The 20,742-nt window shown below is 38.2% G+C and overlaps 1 protein-coding gene and 1 long non-coding RNA gene across 4 annotated transcripts; both read right to left on the minus strand.

The window, feature by feature from the left end:
- Window positions 1-1,024: 1,024 nt before the first annotated feature.
- Window positions 1,025-8,029, minus strand: LOC143132245 (uncharacterized). 3 transcript variants are annotated; one of them, XR_012988268.1, is made up of 5 exons: window positions 7,501-8,029; window positions 3,544-7,301; window positions 2,983-3,165; window positions 1,898-2,031; window positions 1,025-1,320 (listed from the first exon to the last, which is right to left on the minus strand). It is a non-coding gene; the product is annotated as an uncharacterized LOC143132245 (long non-coding RNA). The 3 variants fall into 3 exon arrangements; XR_012988269.1 differs by having other exon boundaries at window positions 3,544-6,651; window positions 7,501-8,028; XR_012988267.1 differs by lacking the exon at window positions 7,501-8,029 and having other exon boundaries at window positions 3,544-7,470.
- A 10,008-nt stretch (window positions 8,030-18,037) lies between these two features.
- Window positions 18,038-20,481, minus strand: LOC143132246 (protein S100-A1-like). The gene is made up of 3 exons (XM_076291641.1): window positions 20,381-20,481; window positions 18,656-18,786; window positions 18,038-18,354 (listed from the first exon to the last, which is right to left on the minus strand). Exons 2-3 carry the CDS (start codon window positions 18,779-18,781, stop codon window positions 18,217-18,219), a joined length of 264 nt encoding a protein of 87 aa, XP_076147756.1. The 5' UTR covers window positions 18,782-18,786; window positions 20,381-20,481; the 3' UTR covers window positions 18,038-18,216.
- Between the last annotated feature and the right edge of the window lie 261 nt (window positions 20,482-20,742).

Below are 20,742 nucleotides of genomic sequence, written 5' to 3' on the forward strand. Positions count from 1 at the left end.
ATATTTTGGCTGTCCTGGATTCTATTTGATCTTCACCTTTGAATGTGAGAGGGGGCGTTGACCCATGTGCAAAAGAATCAGAGTGCTGCTTGTGTGTGAATATCCCTAAATGAATGCCCATTCTTTCAGCTCCATTCTTTCAGCTCCAATATTAAGGTCATTCCTAAAGCTGTGTAACTTTCTAACTGGTCTGATTAACATAATATTTGCCTACATGAGGCATATCATCTGTTCACATCACAACCGATGGCAGAGCACTTGTGCTTCTGTATCAGGTAGTCCAGGCCATCTGAGGAGGAGCTTATGTAGAGGCAGAAAGTCAGTACACAGTGCTGCCATACAGACAAGACACTTACGCAAATAAAGGCCTTTAAAGAGCAGGCCTCTTAGCCCCCAGTCACCTGTCACCTGTCACCTGTCATTTTGCACACCTGGGCCCCAATCACCTGCCACAAAGAGTGAAAGCACAGGCAGCAAACACACTGTAGAACATAACACTGCATTTTACTGCAGTATCACAAGTATACTATAGACTGACCTAGTGTTCTTACTAGAGTAACATTAGTAATGTGCTGAACTTGCATCGATGGGGTCTAAAACTTGAGATACACAACCTGAGTAAACTGGACTCACGCAGTGCACATGCGTACAAGTGCGATTCAGTCAGCAGAGGGAGCATTCTGCATTCCACAACCAACGGTCGGCAGTGTTCACCTTTCACAACGGTGTGTAGCTGACTTTTGGGACGGGAGTGTAACGTAGCTTTACCAGTGACTTGCTCTGTAAGTTTACAATATGTATTAATGTGTCAAATGTCAGAAAAATATATATAAATATATATATATATATATAATATATATAAATAGGTCTAGACTGTATAGATTTGCCAATAGCAGTTGTCTTTCAGAAAAGTTTTGTTTACTTATTTAAGGCAATGAGTTTCCACCTTTTCTTCAAGTAAAATAAAATATTTCTCTCTTCATTTTCAAACAATTGGTTATTTTGCTTACACACAGGAGGCCTGTGATGGTCACAACTCTTTATTTCAGTTAGTGATCCATTTTTTGCTTACAACACAGAAATGTGTGAGAAGTGGTTTTATTTTGTGTTTCTTTATCAATTGTTGAATGGTGAAATAATGAAACTCATAAATGAGCTGTATTGCTATGACTTTTCACTTTTTTTTTTTAACAGCATTTCATTGGTTAAGGCAGTAAGCGAGGCCACCATTGTGACAAACTCAGTGAAGTCCGCTGATCCGCTCCCATCCTGGTCCAGTCCTTTAAATATTGTATCCACAAGACTCGAGTCTTTTGCATTCTGAGGAGAAGAGAGAGTATGGGCGTCACTTTATTTCATACAGTAGTATCAAACACGGTTCCTTTTGTGGGGCAGCCGTGCCTACTAATTAGGGCTTCGGGCTTGGAACCGAAGGGTTGCTGGTTCGATCCCTGACCAATAAGAAAAAAAATGGGCGGGGAAGTGGTTGAGCACTGCTCTCCCATGCCCACATCCACGGCTGAAGTGTCCTTAAGCAAGGCACCTAACCCCTCACTGCTACCCGAGTGCCACTGTAGCAGGCAGCTCACTGCTCCAGGTTAATGTGTGCTTCACCTCACTGTGTGCTCTGTGTTTTTTACTAATTAACGGATGGGATGGGATGAACACAGAGACCTAATTCCTTGTATACACAAAACTTGGCATATAAACCTGATTTACATTTACATTTTGTGGAATTGAAGTAATTTGAATTTGTCCAAATTTCTGGTCCAACACTGTTAACAAAATGAACATTGATAGACTTGAAATGATGTTGATGGAATCTGTTTGTCTTATTTCTAATGCTGGCACATTTGATTTGAAGTGGACATCTGTGAGCTGGTGACGCATGTCTTACCACAAGGTCATCACCGAATTCCTTCTGCAGAAGACCTTTGAGCTCAGTCTTATTCAGCAGTTGGTCCTGACCAGCATGCTCATGGAAGACGACAATGAGTGCTACCATAGCTTCCTGCAATTGACTCATGATGACTGTTAAAGAGAGACAGCATAGTGAGTGTTTTCACAATGCCAAAATTACTGTTTCAATACAGATACTGTACCAAGCGAAGAGTTTAGATTTCGATACTTTTTCGATTTCTAAAATTGGATTTGATTTGGGGGCCCCCACCACCTTGACGCAATCAGTAATATTGAATATTGTGTGTTCATTCACATTAGTGGCGATCAAAGACTTTGATCGACCCTCCACACACACACACACACACACACACACACACACACACACACACACACACACACACACACACACACACACACACACACACACACAGAAAGTGATGACTTATGTAGGTTTCTATTTCATATTTTGAAATTCATATAGGCCCCAAACTTGATATATTTTGTTAATAATTTATAGTATTTTATGATCTGCATAATTACTAATAACTACAAATATTTAGTCATTTTAATACTTCATATTGATTTTTAAGTTATTACACTTAATATCATTACATTTGTGGTGTGTAGGTCTAATTGAGTGCCTGTCACTTTAAGAAGAATGTGAAAGTAATTAGCTTACCTTGACTGTAGGGTCACCAACTTGGGTAACCCTACAGTCCCAATTAGCTACAAAAGACAGCGACAACTCCGGCACCAACTTGCCATTGAGTTGGCTGTAACATTAAAGAAGGCTGTGCTTCGCGGGTGATTGATGTCTATCAATTTCTAGGATTTCAACTTGGCTGAAATGTTGGTGCTACATTTAAAAATACATTTACCCAGTCAATTTATCTTCATCATATGTGCAAGTTAAAACTAATATAGTACAAACAATTTTGACAGCGTATGTTATAGACATTATAAATTAAAACCCAGATTAAGTAACCAGTATCCAATAGGAGAACAGAAGTGACAGACAGGAAAAAGCCCTCTGAGGTAGGGTAGGCTATATGAGGACATTCAAAATCCTGTTGAACTCACCGACAGCTGTGATCAGGATCTGGTCGCGGTGAAAAGGGAGAGCAGGAGAGCAGTAGTTGTGCCGTTGGGAGGGAAATGCTGCATCTTTTATACCAGCCAGCCAGCCAGCCAGACCTTCCTCCTAACAAGCCCTTCTTTGTATTTCCCTCCTCATAAACTACGATACAAGTATGCACATGGTATCTGCCTTGGCGAAAGATGCATGTTTTGACACACACACACAGACACACACACACACACACTGTGAGCTAGCTGTGCACAGGTTTACCTACACAACATACAGTATATACACAGTTAGAAGTCAGTAGTCGGTAGCTTGACAAATAAAATCGACCTAATTACTTGGGACTGCAGTGATGGGCAGCATTATTCACAGATAGTTATATTGATCTTATTGTTTCGGATTAATTAGTTTTTCTGCTGGCCTGTGACACAAATATCACATACAGAGATCACAGAGGTTCAAATTACACTAGATTGAGCTAGTCCACATTGGACATAAATGCATTCTTGTGGTGTCAAATCCACATTAAATAATACAAACTCAAAAGAAGTCCGCACCCCATGGATGTATACTGCAGATGATGGCTTTAATGCACTCCGGAGCATTGGTGAAGCAAACAAGTGAAAGCAAAGTAAGCAAAGTGAGCAGTGAGTAGTGAGCAAAGTGAGCAGTGAGTAGTGAGCAAAGTGAGCTAACATCCTCTGGCTGTTGTCCAGCCTTTATACCCCTTCAAGTCATCCCAGACAAGACACTCTATGTTTACAGATAACTGACCAAGTAATATATGGTACTCCACCTTTGCCCTCTCATCCTGTTATTCATACATTCTTTAGGTTTTGCCATTCTTTAGGTTTTGCTTACATTTCCTGTCACCAAACCTTATCTATGCCATTTTCTGCCAGGCCTGCTCTTCCCTTAAACCAGTCTTCCTTTCCCACACTGAACATACTACAGACTCCAGTTTCACAAAACAATGATATTACACAGAATAAAGATACTACATAAAATATATATAAACTAAAGGATATATTTCAATAAAGGCCACGACATATCCCCCCTTTGAGCATGAAGTGCTCACCTATGCAGCAATATCAAACATTTATCACTATTTTAACACCTCCCCTACTATCAAGAGAATACAGCTGCTAAGCTGAGTCACACTACAAACAGTCAGCTAAGCAAACCAGTTACCACAGCAGCAACTATGAGTTTAAGCAAATGTCCCCAATACCACTGATAAACATCAAACACTTATTTAGTACTGTTATTACACCCTTGAACCAACCCTCACTTAAATCAAATCCAATAGTGTAGTGTTATTATCAAATAGAATGGCAAGTTTCAAATCCTCTCGGTGGAAGCGAAAACCCTTAAGGGAAAACCTCTTTTTTCGTTGTTTTTAGAGGAAAAAACCTTCATAAGGGAAACTCTTCTACTGTCCTGTTATTACAGCAACACTTGTTTACAACAAGCGAAAGGAGAAACTTTCCTTCAACTACACATATGCTTTTCCATCCCCATAAATTCATCAAATGAGCAAACAGATCACATAAGAATTTCTGATGGGTGTTTTCAGATACGTCTAGTCCTATAATATTCTACGCTTCTACATGAAGATAGGTTACATGCTATAATGACCCTCTTCTCTGAAACCAAAGTAACACTAAACTATTAATAATACATTCTCATTACACACAGTTTTTAGTCCATTGTTCCTCGGAGATGGCAGAGTGTAAATGCAATCGCAGATGTATTAGCAAATGTTGGATGCTGAGCTTCAAGTGTGAAGTATGTTACGAATGTTGCAATTCACAAAAACAAAAGCCATTTTCTTAGTTCCGTACTCCATCTCATATGCTCTGAGAACATTTGTGGCTTGGCTGTTGGACGGAGTGGAGTCCACACCCAATCCCACTTCATCAATGAAAGAGCTGGTTTTGCTTCCAACCAGCATACTGTATCCTAATGTTCCTCCTTTCTCCAATCCTCTATGAGGAGCATCAGTTCTGGGATCACTGGCATCACTGTCATGTTGCCATTTCCTTGTCCTCTGTCCTGGCACTAGTATCTCCTTCCACTAGGGTTGCCATTTGCTTCATTCATCAACAGCAGTGGCATTTGTGATCCATTTCTCCCAGCCACTGTTTTAAGCACTATGGATCTCAAACAAGGAAGAAACAAAGAGAAAACAAGCACAAATACAAACAAACCTATTCCTACAACTATTCCTATTTGTGCTAGCCATATTTCTAATCCTCCTAATGCCCCCTTAAACTATCTTTCTATCATTATTAGTTTTACCATAGCTATGTTATGGGAATAAAAATACTGCAATATACTCCTATGTTGACACACACTCCACTTTCTTTGGCTAATATCTGATACAACATCATCCAGTGGTGCATATCTACCCTTAGTGCTCCAAGCACATAACAGACTTCTTTCATATTGGAAGATTAACCAATATTCCAGATTCCTGGTGGTTTATAAGATTTGGTCAGTCAATAATCTCTGTGTTACCTGACTCTTCTTTGTGGCCTCACATTGTGAAAAACAGTTGAATGGCTAATTTCCTGGTGGTTTGGTGGTATGTCATGGACTGGGATCTCTGCAGTTTTCTGTCCATTCCCTGTTTGTTATCAGGGCAGATGTTGCTGGGACAATGTCCCCCCTTCCTCACTGGATTCCTTGCCTGGAAGTCTATAATCAACAGGGGAACAGGAGCATACATGCCAAAAACACTATACCCACCACTGCCAGGATCATTTCTGTCCCCAGGCAGTATACTGTAGGTTGTTGACTCTTTCCCTGTAGGTCCTTCCGAAAGTCCTTTTTCCTGCTTATAAATTGTTCTGTGAATTAATGACAATTATTCCATATAATTTCTAATTTGTCCTCGGAGCTGATCCAAAGGTGGGCCTCTGATGGACCTCTCAGTTTTTATCTTTAGTGCAAAAAGTGATTACTCTTTGTTGTGACCTTATTTGCATCGAAGCAATGTGTAAGGCATCAAACCAGTTAAATCTGTTGAGGCATATATTTTACCAATTCTCCCTTTTAACATGTCATTTGCCCTTATTATCTATCTGAAAACCCCTACAAACCACTACCAAAGTTTCTTATTTTTATCATATCAATGTAATCAATCACTAAGTGTTTTTATGATCCTTCTGGGACTTAATGGTTTAGACAACACTATCACTTTCCTGATATTATGACTATACACATGACATTTGTTAGACTATCATCAATAACTTCCTGTAACTATGAAAATCAAAAATCCTTCAATAAAAAATTCCTCTTTACTACTCCCCCCTTTCGCATAGATCCAAAATATGCGCAAAGGAAAGCACCATATCAAGTATCTGTTGAGAAAGTATCTAGTTAGTATCATGTAAATGCCACTAACCATTAGAGTTACAGTTATGGAATTTAGCAGACTCTTTTCTCCAAAGGGACATTATTCTTCAAATAAAACATTAATCAAATAATGACAGTGAAAAATTATAAAAATCTTTAACCCAAGGTAACAAATGTAACAAATCATACAATTTAACATTATACCAGGGGTTCGCCCCCCTTTGTTACTGTGATTAACAGAATAGAGTTTGTGGACCTCCATTCCTTCCATGAAGACCAACATCTTTCCACCAGCTTTTCTATTTCTGAAATAATAAAACATTTTAATCTTCTGACAATGACTTATGATGATCCTAATTCCATCTATTCTCTTTTTGCATAAAGACTAAACAAATTTCCCTATAAGAAATGTTATTTTACTTATTGTCAATTTGGGATACTACTTTAAGACTGGTTATTATGTAAGCTATATTAATTAGCTGTTCTAGGACATACAGTAATCTCATAATTTCTTCAACATACCTTACTTCAAATTTCTCTGCATGTCATAGACTTTTGTAATGTTTTATTCTTCAAAAACTACGCTTACCTCTTCTAACCCTATACTTTATCTAGGCTATCTAAACTATTAGTAAATCCTAGTTCTATTTTCTATCCTATCAATCCTATTTCTCTGCTTTCTTTGTTTTATCTATTGCTTTCTTTATCAAATATCATAGTATAGTACGTAAGATCTTTTGGCTTCACATTAGTTACATGTAAAGCAGATATTACATCATTTCAATATTTCTACAAACTTTATTTTTCCCATTAAAGCTAAATCATTCTATTCCTTAGACTTGTTGAGTGTGAGTGACCACTAGGGAACTCCCCTGATCTAGAGGTAATATTTGAATATGTAACAGTCCCTAGGACATAGCCAAGTTAGTCTTACCTACTTACACCACCACCTATCCTAAAAATTAATGAATTGTCATTTGACATTAAAAATAGCAGTGCTATCACTTTGTCACTTAATTTGACTAAAACATTTGCATTTACAATTAATTAAACAGTAATCACTTCTATTCAAAATAACAATCAAAATATAATAAAGGTAAGAATAAGAGTAAATCATACTTTAAATTTGCTTAACATAGTATTTACCTACTTACCCTGAGATGTCTTAACTACCTTCTCTGTACCTAGTCTGGGCATCATTAGGTATCAGGTGGGCTCACCCATAAGAGAGTCCCTCAGCATGGTGTCCTCATCAACTCCCTTTGATAGTATTGGTATACACCTTCTCCTGTAGAATTCTCTAGGCCTCCTTAAAACTATACTATTTCACAAGGGAAGAGGAAGGCATGCTCGTTGGGCTCATCCTTCAGTGCCTGGGTGTCTCCTCCCTCTCCCTGTCCTGTTTCTTTCCAACAGTTTCTGAAAGGTCCACTTGACAGTCAAAACAAACTGATGATTGTCTTGCTTCAGATGTCCATTCTCACATGATGCCTCCTCCGTAATTTCCTCTCACTCTGCCTTAGTTATTCCCATCTTGTCTGAGTCTCCACCCCCACTGACGTGGAGATTGTGGCTGCCATGAGCTTGACTGTGCCCACTACTGTATAATAGGTATCCATAGGCCAGTAGACTGACAGAATTAGGAACACCTGTGATGGTTGCTCCTACTGCCATAGTGTTGAGGATGGTGCTGCTACTGGTTTTCCCAGACTTAAAGCCATAGGTCGCCATAGGTGCCTGTTTTGTCTTTTTGATGCTGCAAGTGCTTCCATTGCACTTCCAAGTTCCCTCTTTGCTCTCCAGCTTGCCCCTGTTGCCTTAACAAAGGCCTCAGAGTCCTTATCTCTTTTCAATTTGTCCATGCTCAGCACTGTTGTGCTGAACTTGCTCCGAACTAAGTCAGGACAGGGAGTACTTGGATTAACCCTGCACATCAGCATGTCCTCACACGGCTGGTAATGAGCCTTTCCCCCCTTAGATATAAGAGGCAGCATTACATTTACTGTTTAGCTGGAGGGGATGAGGAACTCACGCTGCAGGCAGATTGTAGTATTTACTAGATTACTCTCTATCTATCATCTACTTTTGTAATTTACCATTAACTGTACATTTTATCCCTTATATCTTCCTATAACATCTGCATCTATTATTATTCCTACATTTATGGTCACTCACTCCCAAGCCATCTCCTTACTTCTGCCTCTTATCTCCTATTGTATTAATCTATCAAGATGTCAAAATATTTTTGAGCATTTTAAATACCTCTTTCTCCTACTATTTCCACTATGACTGACCTATTCTTCTTATAGCTCTACTATTGTCAATTTTATGTAATCCCTGATCTTAGTAACAGTGCTAAATCCATTAATTCTTGTATAAGCCATAAATCTGTATATTTCCTCATTCTCTCAACCACTTTCCTGCAACACTTTTTCATTGTACTGTTTACCCACTGATCCCTTTTGGTCTCTTAAACTATCAGAATGGGGGATTCCACTAAGTGGAACACTTAGTCTTTACACTAAGTCAGTTTACTTTAGCCTGGGGTTTCTGTAACACTACTTATTACCTTATAGGTGACTATCAACTTTCCATACTTACTTGGTTGACCATGGCATTCCCTTTACCCTTAGTCAGCTTACCCAGTTTATCTAAACATTACTGTAGTAATTATCTTATATAATTCTATAACTTTGAAGCTCTTACTGTCCATATGCTGCATTCCACAGTGAATGGTCTAATATATTATGCCATTCCTCACTACCAAAACATACTTCCAGTTAATTTATCAATTAAGCCATTGAAGTATAATTCCCCAGTTGTCTCCATGTATCCTTTAGCACTGTAACTTTATCAAAAGTGTAATATTAAAATGTACTAAATTAATTTTATGAAATTAACTTTATCATACCTTATCATACCTCCTCTCAACGTTCAACATTCTTCTTGAATTTCCCCTTGGGGATCAATAAAGCATCCATCTATCTATCCAACCTCTATCTATAGGTAAATAAGTATCCTTAAACCTTTCCTTCAGTATAAATATACTATACTACATATACAGTCTCTAAATATAAATCTAAGTCTAAGTGTAGGCTAGATATACTTAAAACCCTTATGTATACCAAGTACAAATCAATTTCCCATTTCTATGATTTTTACACAAAAAGTTTAAGCTATGCATATTCTTAGTTAAAAATAAATAGACCCACAGTACATTTCACAACTAATTTTCCTAAGGGAGTCACTACTCAGTTCCCTCTGTACTGAGCCCCCTTGAAACCCCCAACAGCAAATTAACTAACACCCCATATAACCCTATAACCACTTAATTATAACAGTATTATCTAAATTATAATATAGCTATGTAAATAACAAATGATACTCTAGAGCCAAGCAGCTTAGCACCACTTTCCATCAAATAACCCCCCAGTGCTAACAACAATTGCTGCCTTATACCATATGATTCTTCAAACCATTTGACAGGTAGAAACTAAATATCCCCAGAGATCTTCTGAAAACATCAATATCCCCATTATCTAGATTGTTAAATATAAAGTAGTAATCCAAAACGTTTTAAGTCAGTCAGAGTCAGTCTTTTTCAGTGTCACCTTATTTCAAATATTAACCATTTTTTGATTATTATCATATGTCAGTTGATCTTGGCTTATGCAACCCGTGATGTGGACAATACAAAACCCCTTTTCCAACTCTTAACAAAAACAGGACTATGTGGGAAGGCTATAACCATAGCCTATAGCCATAAACCTTTTCCACATAGCAGGACAGCTCTATAACCAAATGACCTTGCCCAAACCACCTCTTCAGAGCTAAACAGTCACCTGTACCTTAAACTGGAAATGTACATGGAATCAATACCTGATCTTATTGTATATTAACACCCATAACACCACAAAGTAGGATGTTACTCATAACACACATACCCATGACACACATACCACAATACACCAAACATATAACTGTAATATGAGTTATTGATAAACCTTATTGAGTTCCTATATATGTCTAGAACATTATCCAAAGGAGTCTTAAATTCAATTATTTTTCCCAAGAACACTGTGGTGCTCCATGAACTATAATCCATCACAAAATCTTTCTAAAATCTATCTAAAGTCTTCTGATGTATGGGTAGCATACCTAAGCTTCAACAATGTTACCATGAACCAAATTAACTTCAATACTGCTATCCAGTGTAGTAATGCCAGTTGCTGACCCAGCTTTAGCCTAATAATGCCAACAGCTATCTGAGCCTAATAATACTATGCTAACCTAGCCTAGTCATGCTAATAGCTAAGCTATTTAATTTAGACCTATTATTAATACTACTATCATGATTATCTTATCCTTAACAATGCTAATTTAACAGTTGAACCTACCACCTACTGATAAGCTAATATATGTCATTAGTAGGCTACCACTAATATAACCCATCAATTGCCAACATACTACTACTTATACATAATATATCTTAGTCTTTTAATCAACACTGGACACAACACTTTTCCAACACCTGGAACCACCATCAGCGTTCACCCCAAATCCTGGATCTTAAAACTCCATATTTAACCATGATGGGCCTACTTATGCATCTGTCAGTAGGCCTACTCATCCCCAGCATAGCACAGATGTTATATAAACAATGCTAACATGAAATTACCTTTTAAACAAAACAGAAACCTAAAGAGACTAGCCAACTTAACCAACCTATACACTATACATTATTTGACTATTACATTAGTGAATTATTTATGCACGTAAGCTATACTGTATGACTAAAGTATGTAAACACTAATATAATTTGCCTTTATCCAGTATCATGAAAATCTTTTAACCTAGAACTGTAGAGTATTTTAAAGAAAATAAAAAACTAGCAGAACTGTATCTGTATCTCTCATTATTGCAAATTCAATTTTTAAAAGGTCAAAGTGACTACTCTGACAGCCCCAGTGTCAAGCAATGAAGCTATTCTTCTTTTGCCTTGACCATCTATTATGGCAATATTATATTCTCAGCAAGCAGCACTCCACTTCTGTGGACAACTGCCCACTGCAATTCAGAACCATTCTGTTCTGGCGTTACCAACCTTTCAGAACCATTTTCCCACTACCACATTCTCATTATCAACCATTTCTAATATCTTGATCATGGAAGACCAAGACACTCAACCCAACACTTTGCAGTATTAAACATTCCCCAAACATCTTTCAAAGTGAAATATTTTCCAATATTTCCCAGTTCAACATTCCTTAACCATCTCAGACCTACATCCTTTGTCCCCAGCATTTGCTCTGTTTACACAAGCCCCCACCTTTTCCTATTTCAACCAGCAGCTCCTCTGCCTGGTATCACACACACACACACACACACACAGCCTCTTCTCCTTAATCACAAGTTATGCAAATATATGACGTCTTTTACCAATGCTCTGCCATGGACTTCTAATTCTACCAGCAACATATACTAAAAATCTATTATACTTCCATTCAACACTTCTTTGTATTCTCTTTTAGCTTTACATCCACAACTTTTACACAACATTATTAAACATTATTCCAGGCACCTGGCCATCCACTCGCTCTTGGAGTGTTTCAACTTTAACTTATTCAGCCCTGATATCAGATATCAGCTGTACTCAACTTGTTAGTATATTATTTCCTCCACATGCAGGAAATGAGGTCTTCACATGCAGACCTGGTCTTCACATGCAGACCTTTCAGTTTTTCACATGCAAAACTGTTACTTTTATCTCTCTCATTCCTTCTCATGCAGGAATTGAGTCAGTTCTCCTCATGCAGAACTTTAAGTTTTCCTCATGCAAAACTTCTTTGATATGGCTATAGTATTCCTCCACATGCAGGAATTTGCCTAGTTCTCCACATGCAGAACTTTTGTTTACATTAGTGTACACACAAATGCTTACCATAATCTGCAGTATTAATCCCTTGGTCTTTGTTTTAGCAAGATTCTTTGACTGGAGGACGTTTTAGACAAGTATTCATAACTCAGTGTACAGCCTGATCAGAGGAGACTAGCTGCTATTAAGCAAAGTTGCTCACCTTATTTTAAGTTGCGCATCAGCTTCTCCCCTGACCAAACCCCGGACTCTGAGATGATGCTTAAATATTGTCCTTTCCAACTCCTGGCTGGCTCGCCAATTATGTGGTGTCAAATCCACATTAAATAATACAAACTCAAAAGAAGTCCGCACCCCATGGATGTATACTGCAGATGATGGCTTTAATGCACTCCGGAGCATTGGTGAAGCAAACAAGTGAAAGCAAAGTAAGCAAAGTGAGCAGTGAGTAGTGAGCAAAGTGAGCAGTGAGTAGTGAGCAAAGTGAGCTAACATCCTCTGGCTGTTGTCCAGCCTTTATACCCCTTCAAGTCATCCCAGACAAGACACTCTATGTTTACAGATAACTGACCAAGTAATATATGGTACTCCACCTTTGCCCTCTCATCCTGTTATTCATACATTCTTTAGGTTTTGCCATTCTTTAGGTTTTGCTTACATTTCCTGTCACCAAACCTTATCTATGCCATTTTCTGCCAGGCCTGCTCTTCCCTTAAACCAGTCTTCCTTTCCCACACTGAACATACTACAGACTCCAGTTTCACAAAACAATGATATTACACAGAATAAAGATACTACATAAAATATATATAAACTAAAGGATATATTTCAATAAAGGCCACGACATTCTGATCATTTATAGGGTTAGTCAGTTGCTCTCTATTACTTTCATCTGTATCATTTGCATTGGGAAAGTTCATAATTAAGGCACACAAGCGAATGTCTGCTTTGCACGCATCTCATATCTGAGTGCTCATATGAACAGCCACACTTACAGTAATCACTCATGCAAATACAGCCATTAGGGAGGGTAGTCTTTTCACAGGCCACAGTGTCCCTCTGTCTCCCTTTCTCTCGTGTTTGCAGTGTGAGTCACCTTTGTTTGCTTTTCCATGATAGGAGATGTACAACTCCAACACAGAAAAAGTTGTGACATTGTGTAAAATGCAAATAAAAACAGAATGTGGCAATCTGCAAATATCGTAAACCCATACAGTGCAACCGGAAAGTTTTCAGACCCTTTCAAGTTTTCCACATTTTGTTATTTTACAGACTGATCTTAAAATGGATTAAATTCATTTTTTTTCTCATCAATCTACACACAATACTCCAACACTCTACAAAAAACAGGTGTTTGGAGTGTTTCGTAAATATATAAAAAAAATAAAAGACTGAAATATCCCATTTACATAAGTATTCAGACCCTTTGTTATGACTCTTGCAATTGAGCTCTGGTGTATCCTACAGAAGTAGGATCCTTGAGATGCTTCTACAACTTGATTGGAGTCCACCTGTGTCTTAATGAATTCACTGGACATTAGTAGGAGAGGCACACATCTCTTTAAGGTCTCACAGTTGGTGATGTATGTCAGATTCAAAACCAAGCCACAAGGGTCGAGAGAATTGTTCGTAGACCTGCGAGACAGGGTTGTGTGAAGACACAGATCTGGGGAAGAATACTTATGTAAAATGGAATATTTCAGTCTTTTATTTTTTTTATAAATTTACAAAACACTCCAAAAACCTTTTTTTTGTGTATGTAGATTAATGAGAAAAAATGAATTGAATCTATTTTAAGATGTGTCTAAAACATAACAAAATGTGGAAAACTTGAAAGGGTGTGAAAACGTTCCGGTTGCAAAAAGGACACACACTACATATCAAATGTTGTAAATTACAAGTTCTACTTCATGGAAATGATGTGTTCAAAAGTTGGTACGGGGGCAACAAAATGCTGGAAAAGTTGTGTAATGATAAAGACAACATTAGGAGGAATATTTCATAACTAATCAGGGTAACTGGCACCATGATTGGGTATAAAAAAAAAACATCAGAGAGGCAATCTCTTAGAAGATAAATCTCAAGACATAACTTTTTAACCTAGCATTCCACTTGCACTTTATTTTCCCTACCTGCCCTCTTAATAGCTTGCTATTTCAGTGAGATCTGAGACGAGTTAATACTAACATATCATTATCATTTTATTGACATGGTTTCACGTATGAATGCCTTTTTCCATGTGTGTATGTATGTATGTATGTATGTATAGTATATGCTGTATGTTTGTATGATAATTTTATAGCCTTTGTTTGCACTGATGTATAACTACCTCGACCACCCTACTCAGCCAGGCCCTGCATAGGGACCCCCCCCCCCCCCCCCCTTAAATGGGTGGAAGTGTTGCCTTGCCCCTGACGCTTTAATGCTTGCTCTAGCCAGGGCTGTGGTCACCGTGGGCTCACGGCTCTGTAAAGTGCCCTAAAACGCTGGAAAACACTGAACTGAACTGAACGGAACATCACTGTGAAGCACCTTGTATACAGAAGGTGCTAAATAAAGATTGATTGATTGATTCATTCATTCATTCATTCTTTCATTTATTGATTGATAGTAAAGATGTAGAGGTATTCTCTGTGTAAACCTGTGCGGACAAATTATGAAATAATATAGTTATAATGCTTCTTACCATGAAATTTCTAGATATGTTGGGGATTTCATCCTACATAATATTATTAAAATATTTAGAGAAAAGGGAACATGAATCAGCCTATATTTGCACGAACAATAACGGACAACAGCTCTTCAACTTTGGCCCGTTAAAATGTGTATGAACAGTCTAGCGACACATTTCATCAAGGCCCATTTGGACATGTCAGTTATTTGCACCACTGGTTAGATGTAAAACAGCATTTCGTTTCAGACTACTGTTACTTAATTTGTGCATTAACAATAACGTTTCAGACTACTGTTACTTAATTTGTGCATTGACAATAAAGTATCACATGAACTAAAGATGACTAAAATCTTATGTAGAAGAAGAAACATTCACAAAAAATCCATCTATCCAAAAATGACCTTTGTTTTTGATAGCTGTTGAAAACGGCATGGAACTGACAGAGATGTTTTTGTTTATAAATAAATAAATAAATAAATAAATAAATAAATAAATAACATTATGCTGATACCTTTTGCTTTTCCCAAATACAATGTAGCCTACAGGTGTAAGTGACCTTTCATCAATCCAGTTGCCATGGATGAACTGTGATGAACTGCCCTACTTGTGATTGTTTAGAGATTTTAAAGGTTTTATAACAATGCTACATCTTCTTTGGCTATTCTACAATCTATTCACCTTTTCAGCACCAGTTAGGCTACTTTCTGTGCAGCCGCACACACACACTCAGGCATGCCAAACAAGCATACACAAAAGTTTCAAGAGTGGGGGATGGAGTAAAATATGGAGACAAATTGAAGTGTGATTTTTTTCGCGTAACTGATGTACAGGACTGAGTGGCGGTCATATTTTGTACCGCTATGCGGTACATCTAGTTTTAGAAATGATGGACTCCTCTGGGCTAAAGAGGAGAGGGACTATCCAACTTATCCAACTTGTTATAGTACTCAGTTCAAAACCCAGCATGTATGATGGTGTGGAGGTGCATTAGTGCCTACAGCATGGGCATCTTGCACATCAGGCAAGGCACAATGACTTCTAAATGATATATAGAGGTTTTGAGAAACATACACTCCAGACAATGTCTTTTTCAGGGAAGACCTTGAATATTTCAGGGAAACAAATAGTCCTTGAGCCAGACAACCTAATTTAGATCAATTGCATTTCAAGGAGAATAAGTCTCATAGTGATTTTTGACAAGGTACAACCCCATAATTAGAAAATATGTGATAGCATTGCATTTGGGGTAGCTTTTTGTGTTTTATTGGCCTCTTTATGTTCATTGTATGTCTATGGAGGGATATTTCACACACACACACACACACACACACACACACACACACGCACGCACACACACATATAAACACACACACACATGCAGGTAAGCAGGGGCACACGCACACTAACACATACACACAGATAAATGCACACACACACACACACCCATACCCCCCCCACACACACTCACAAGCGACACACACACATGCACACACTCATTTACACACACGAAAGTTGCAAGAGCATAGGGGAAGGGGAAGGAGTAATGGAGACAAATTGACAAGCATGATTTATCTTTGCAGAGATAATGTGCAAGACTGAGCGGCGGTCACATTTTGTACCACTTTGCGGTACATCTAGTTACATCAGTGAACAGGTAGCCTGTACACCTACAAATATGTAAAGAACTAACTTTTTGCAACCTTATCTGATTTGCATGCCACCTTGACGTCATCTAAAAAAAAATCTATAGTTCCTCCTCCCCTGCCGGTGTTGCAACGAATTGTGTGACTGTTGAATTGTGTGACTCTAGGGCACTGTTGCATTGGAGTGTATGGCTGTACTGAGCTGTACTGCGACACAGACGAGACACTTACGCAAATATGGTAAACTCATAGAGGACTAAAGAAATGCATGAATGCAGATCTGTTTACTCAAATTCAAACTCACAGTAAATGTAATATATAGTCTGTGTTCATCGACACATATTAACTACCTACCCGATCAATCATAGTTTTAGACATGGTTACTCCCTGTTCAAACAAGACATAGGAAAGTGGCATAAGTACACTGTAGGCTATCCAACATAGGCTACGAAGAAAATAATTGCTACCGGAGACAGACCTTCTTACGTTAAACCAAACAGCTGTAATCAACACGTGAACTTGGGCAGGAAAGGGCACATCTTTATTTAGGGTTTATCAATATCAAAATATGTCATCCCACTGTTACTCTGCAGATATGGACTGATACACACACCAAACCATTTCAGGTGACTCCTCTTACTTTCCTATATTAACCTAACAGCTCTCATCACTTCGGTCATCAGGTCCACTCCAGCAGGATAGATCACATATTTTAATAGGCCTCCTACCAAAATATGTTACCCCACTGTTAATACCGACATTGACTGATACACCCAAATTGGCCCAATATTATTCTCAAGAGAATAAAAACTTGATGTAATTATTCATTAAGCGTGTACTGTGTAACTGGTGTGTAGTGCATAATGTGCTTGCAGTCTACATACTAGGCCTACTACTCTGCAACATGCTTCCTACTATACTGCCGTAACCCTATATTGCCACCTACAGGACATTTCCGGTATGATATTTTTCCACAACCAGGTTTTTTTTTCAACTACATTACTTTTTTTCTGCCATGTCACCTCCGGGGCTCCCGATTACTAACCCCAACAGGACAACTATTGGTTGTGTACAAAGTGGCGGCAACTATCCTTCTCTGTCTGTCATCGTATAAAATCCACCCCATCTTTAGCCTTAAAGGATAATTCCGGTATTTAGCACTTTGAGTCCCTTTTCTGCTTTGTTTTGGATGAACTAGAGTGGTGGACACTGAAATTTTGACGATGGGTCCGGTCTCGACTTTCTGACTCGTTTTGAATCGCCTTTGACTGTTTCAGAGTGGCTAAGCTACCTCTTTTATAAGTGAAATTGACAGCTACATTGTTAAATGCCATCTTTGTGGGATGCCGCTCAAAAATGACATGCTTATGTTTGCCAGAAGAGACAGAAAGTAGTATATGGACAGAACCTAAATCGTATAATCTGAATATATCTTAGCTGAATATTTCTATCTCTACATTTTAAAACAAGGGTAATTTTGCTTACACACAGGTAGCCTCTCAGTGTCACAACTCTTTATTTCAGTTAGCAATCAATGTTATGCTTACAACATAGAAATGTAAAAGTGTGAGAGAAGTGGTGTTATTTTATATTTCTTTATCAATTGTTGAATGGTGAAAGAATGAAACTCATAAATGGGCTGTATTGGTACAACTTTTCTCTCTATTTTCTATTTTCTCTAATGCTGCAGCATTTCATTGGTTACTGCAGTAAGTGCCGCCACCGTGGTGACAAACTCAGTGAAGTCCACTGTTCCACTACCATCCTGGTCCAGTGCTTTAAACAGATCATCCACAACCTTCGGATCCTTTGCATTCTGAGGGGAAGAGAGAGTATGGCTGTTAGCATTGCCAACTTTATTTCAGAGCATCAAACACAGTTGCTGCTGTGGGATTGAAGTAATTTGATATTGTCAAACGTACTGGTTCAACAGTGTTAACAAATGAGCATTGATAGACTTCAAATGATGTTGATGGAATCTGTTTGTCTTATTTCTAATGCTGCCAAATCATTCATTTGGTGAACACATAGCCTAACTAAGACCAATTCATCTTAGTTTCAGCAGTCCTGATTCTGATTTGAAGTGGACATCTGTGAGCTGGTGACGCATGTCTTACCCCGCCATCACCGAATTCCTTCTGCAGAAGACCCTTGAGCTCGGTCTTATTCAGCAGTTGGTCCTGGCCAGCATATTCATGGAAAACGACAATGAGTGCCTCCATAGCTTTCTGCAATTGACTCATGATGACTGTTAAAGAGAGACAGCATAGTGAGTGTTTTCACAATGCCAAAATTACTGTTTCAATACAGATACTGTACCAAGCGAAGAGTTTAGATTTCGATACTTTTTCGATTTCTAAAATTGGATTTGATTTGGGGGAGTTCGACCATAGCGTTCTTCAATTGACTCATGATGACTGTTAAAGAGAGACAGTGCAGAGTGATGAGTTTGCACTCCAGTAAAACAGGTTTTTAAAAAAACAGCTCTTTAGAACCTCATCTATAGCAACCATAGTGTAATCACGTGATGAGCAAGCTAGATGAGCAAGCATAGAAAATGTAGTGAGCTAAGCTACCAGTTACTCTATATTAAATTAAGCTTAACTACCCTTACCAAAAATGGTATACTTAAAGTCAATTTTATTAAGTAAAGTTATGTATAAGTATAATTCCCAGGTTTTCTTTATGTAGTAAGTTTATTAGTATAAATGTGCTTGTGGTATAGGCTTATTGAATAGGCCTACTTCTCTGGACTAAATTGGCCCACTTTCAGGTTACAATAGTAAACTCGTAAGTACTGAGAACTATACTGTGAGTTTTCTACTAGGTTTCCATTCAGGTATTATTTTTATACTTGAAGCATATTTTGAACTGTGCTTCAAAATAGCCTTCAAGTTCACTCATATAAACACTACAGTGGACTACACATACAAAACCTCACAACTCTTAATCTGAATAAAGAACATGTTTTTTTTTATAAATAAATAATATTCATCCAAATATTGTATTGAATGCCAAAACATTATGACTTAAGTAGTCAACCCAACCCAATTTTAACCCAAACAGTCATTACGGAAGGGTAATATTAGAATCTGCCTCTATAAGATCAGTCTCTGGCTACAAGTACAAATGCTTAGGCTTTTCTGTCAGTATAAGTATATGAAGTACATCTAAGTATAAGTACCAAGTATAGGCTAGATATACTTAAACCTTTATGTACTTCTCAGTATAAGCTATAAACTATAAGTTTAAATCAATTTGGTGAATCTCCGATCAGTACACAAAAAGTAAACTATATGTACAGTATGCTTAGTTCAAAATAAGTCGACCAACAGTAGGCTACACTTCCATAAACGTATTTTTGCGATGGGTACACAAAAGCTTCATCAAGACATAATGTAGCAAGCTAAGTTACATAAATTTCACAAAAGTATTTTACTACATCAGAAGCTACTTTGTAATTTACAAAAAATTTACATAAACAAATAGGTGAATCAGCTTCATGCCAAGCCAGTGTTATTTTAATGACCTAGCCAACATAACGCAGGTTCATGGAAGACGGTATGAGTGCTCATGACAACTGTGAAAGAGAAACAGCACAGTGACTGTTGAGTTTGCACTCCAGTAAAACAGGTTTTCTAAACAACAATTGAAAGAGAAACAGTGCAGTGACTTGTGTTTGCACTCCAGTAAAACAGGTTTTCTAAAAAACAGTTCTTTACACAGAATTGCATCTATAGCAACCACAGTGTAACCCAGGTTACGTAACCAGCATTCAATAGCCCTCTGAGGTAGGGTAGGCTATATGAGGACATTCAAAATCAAAAACCTGTTGAACTCACCGACAGCTGTGATCAGGATCTGGTCGCGGTGAAAGGGGAGAGCTGGAGAGCAGTAGTTGTGCCGCTGGGAGGGAAATGCTGCATCTTTTATACCAGCCAGCCAGCCAGCCACACCTTCCTCCTAACAAGCCCTCCTTTGTATTTCCCTCCATCCTGGTCTGTCCCTTCCCTCCCCTCCACCCCTCCTCTTTCTCCATCAGCCCTGCCTCTTGAGACCTCCCTCATCCCACCTCCTCCAATCGAACTGATCTTTGGGGGACACACTCCACGTTCTGATTCAAAGAGCCAGGTGTGAAAGCGTGCTAAAATAGAGATTTTACAAGGACAAACACATTTGTGTGTGTGTGTGTGTGTGAAGGTGA

This window comes from Alosa pseudoharengus, unplaced genomic scaffold, assembly GCF_046254945.1.
Source record: "Alosa pseudoharengus isolate Yale_2024_CS ecotype anadromous, Long Island Sound unplaced genomic scaffold, YU_APseudo_1.1 YU_APseudo_1.1_scf_19, whole genome shotgun sequence".
In the NCBI taxonomy this organism is placed as follows: Eukaryota; Metazoa; Chordata; class Actinopteri; order Clupeiformes; family Clupeidae; genus Alosa; species Alosa pseudoharengus.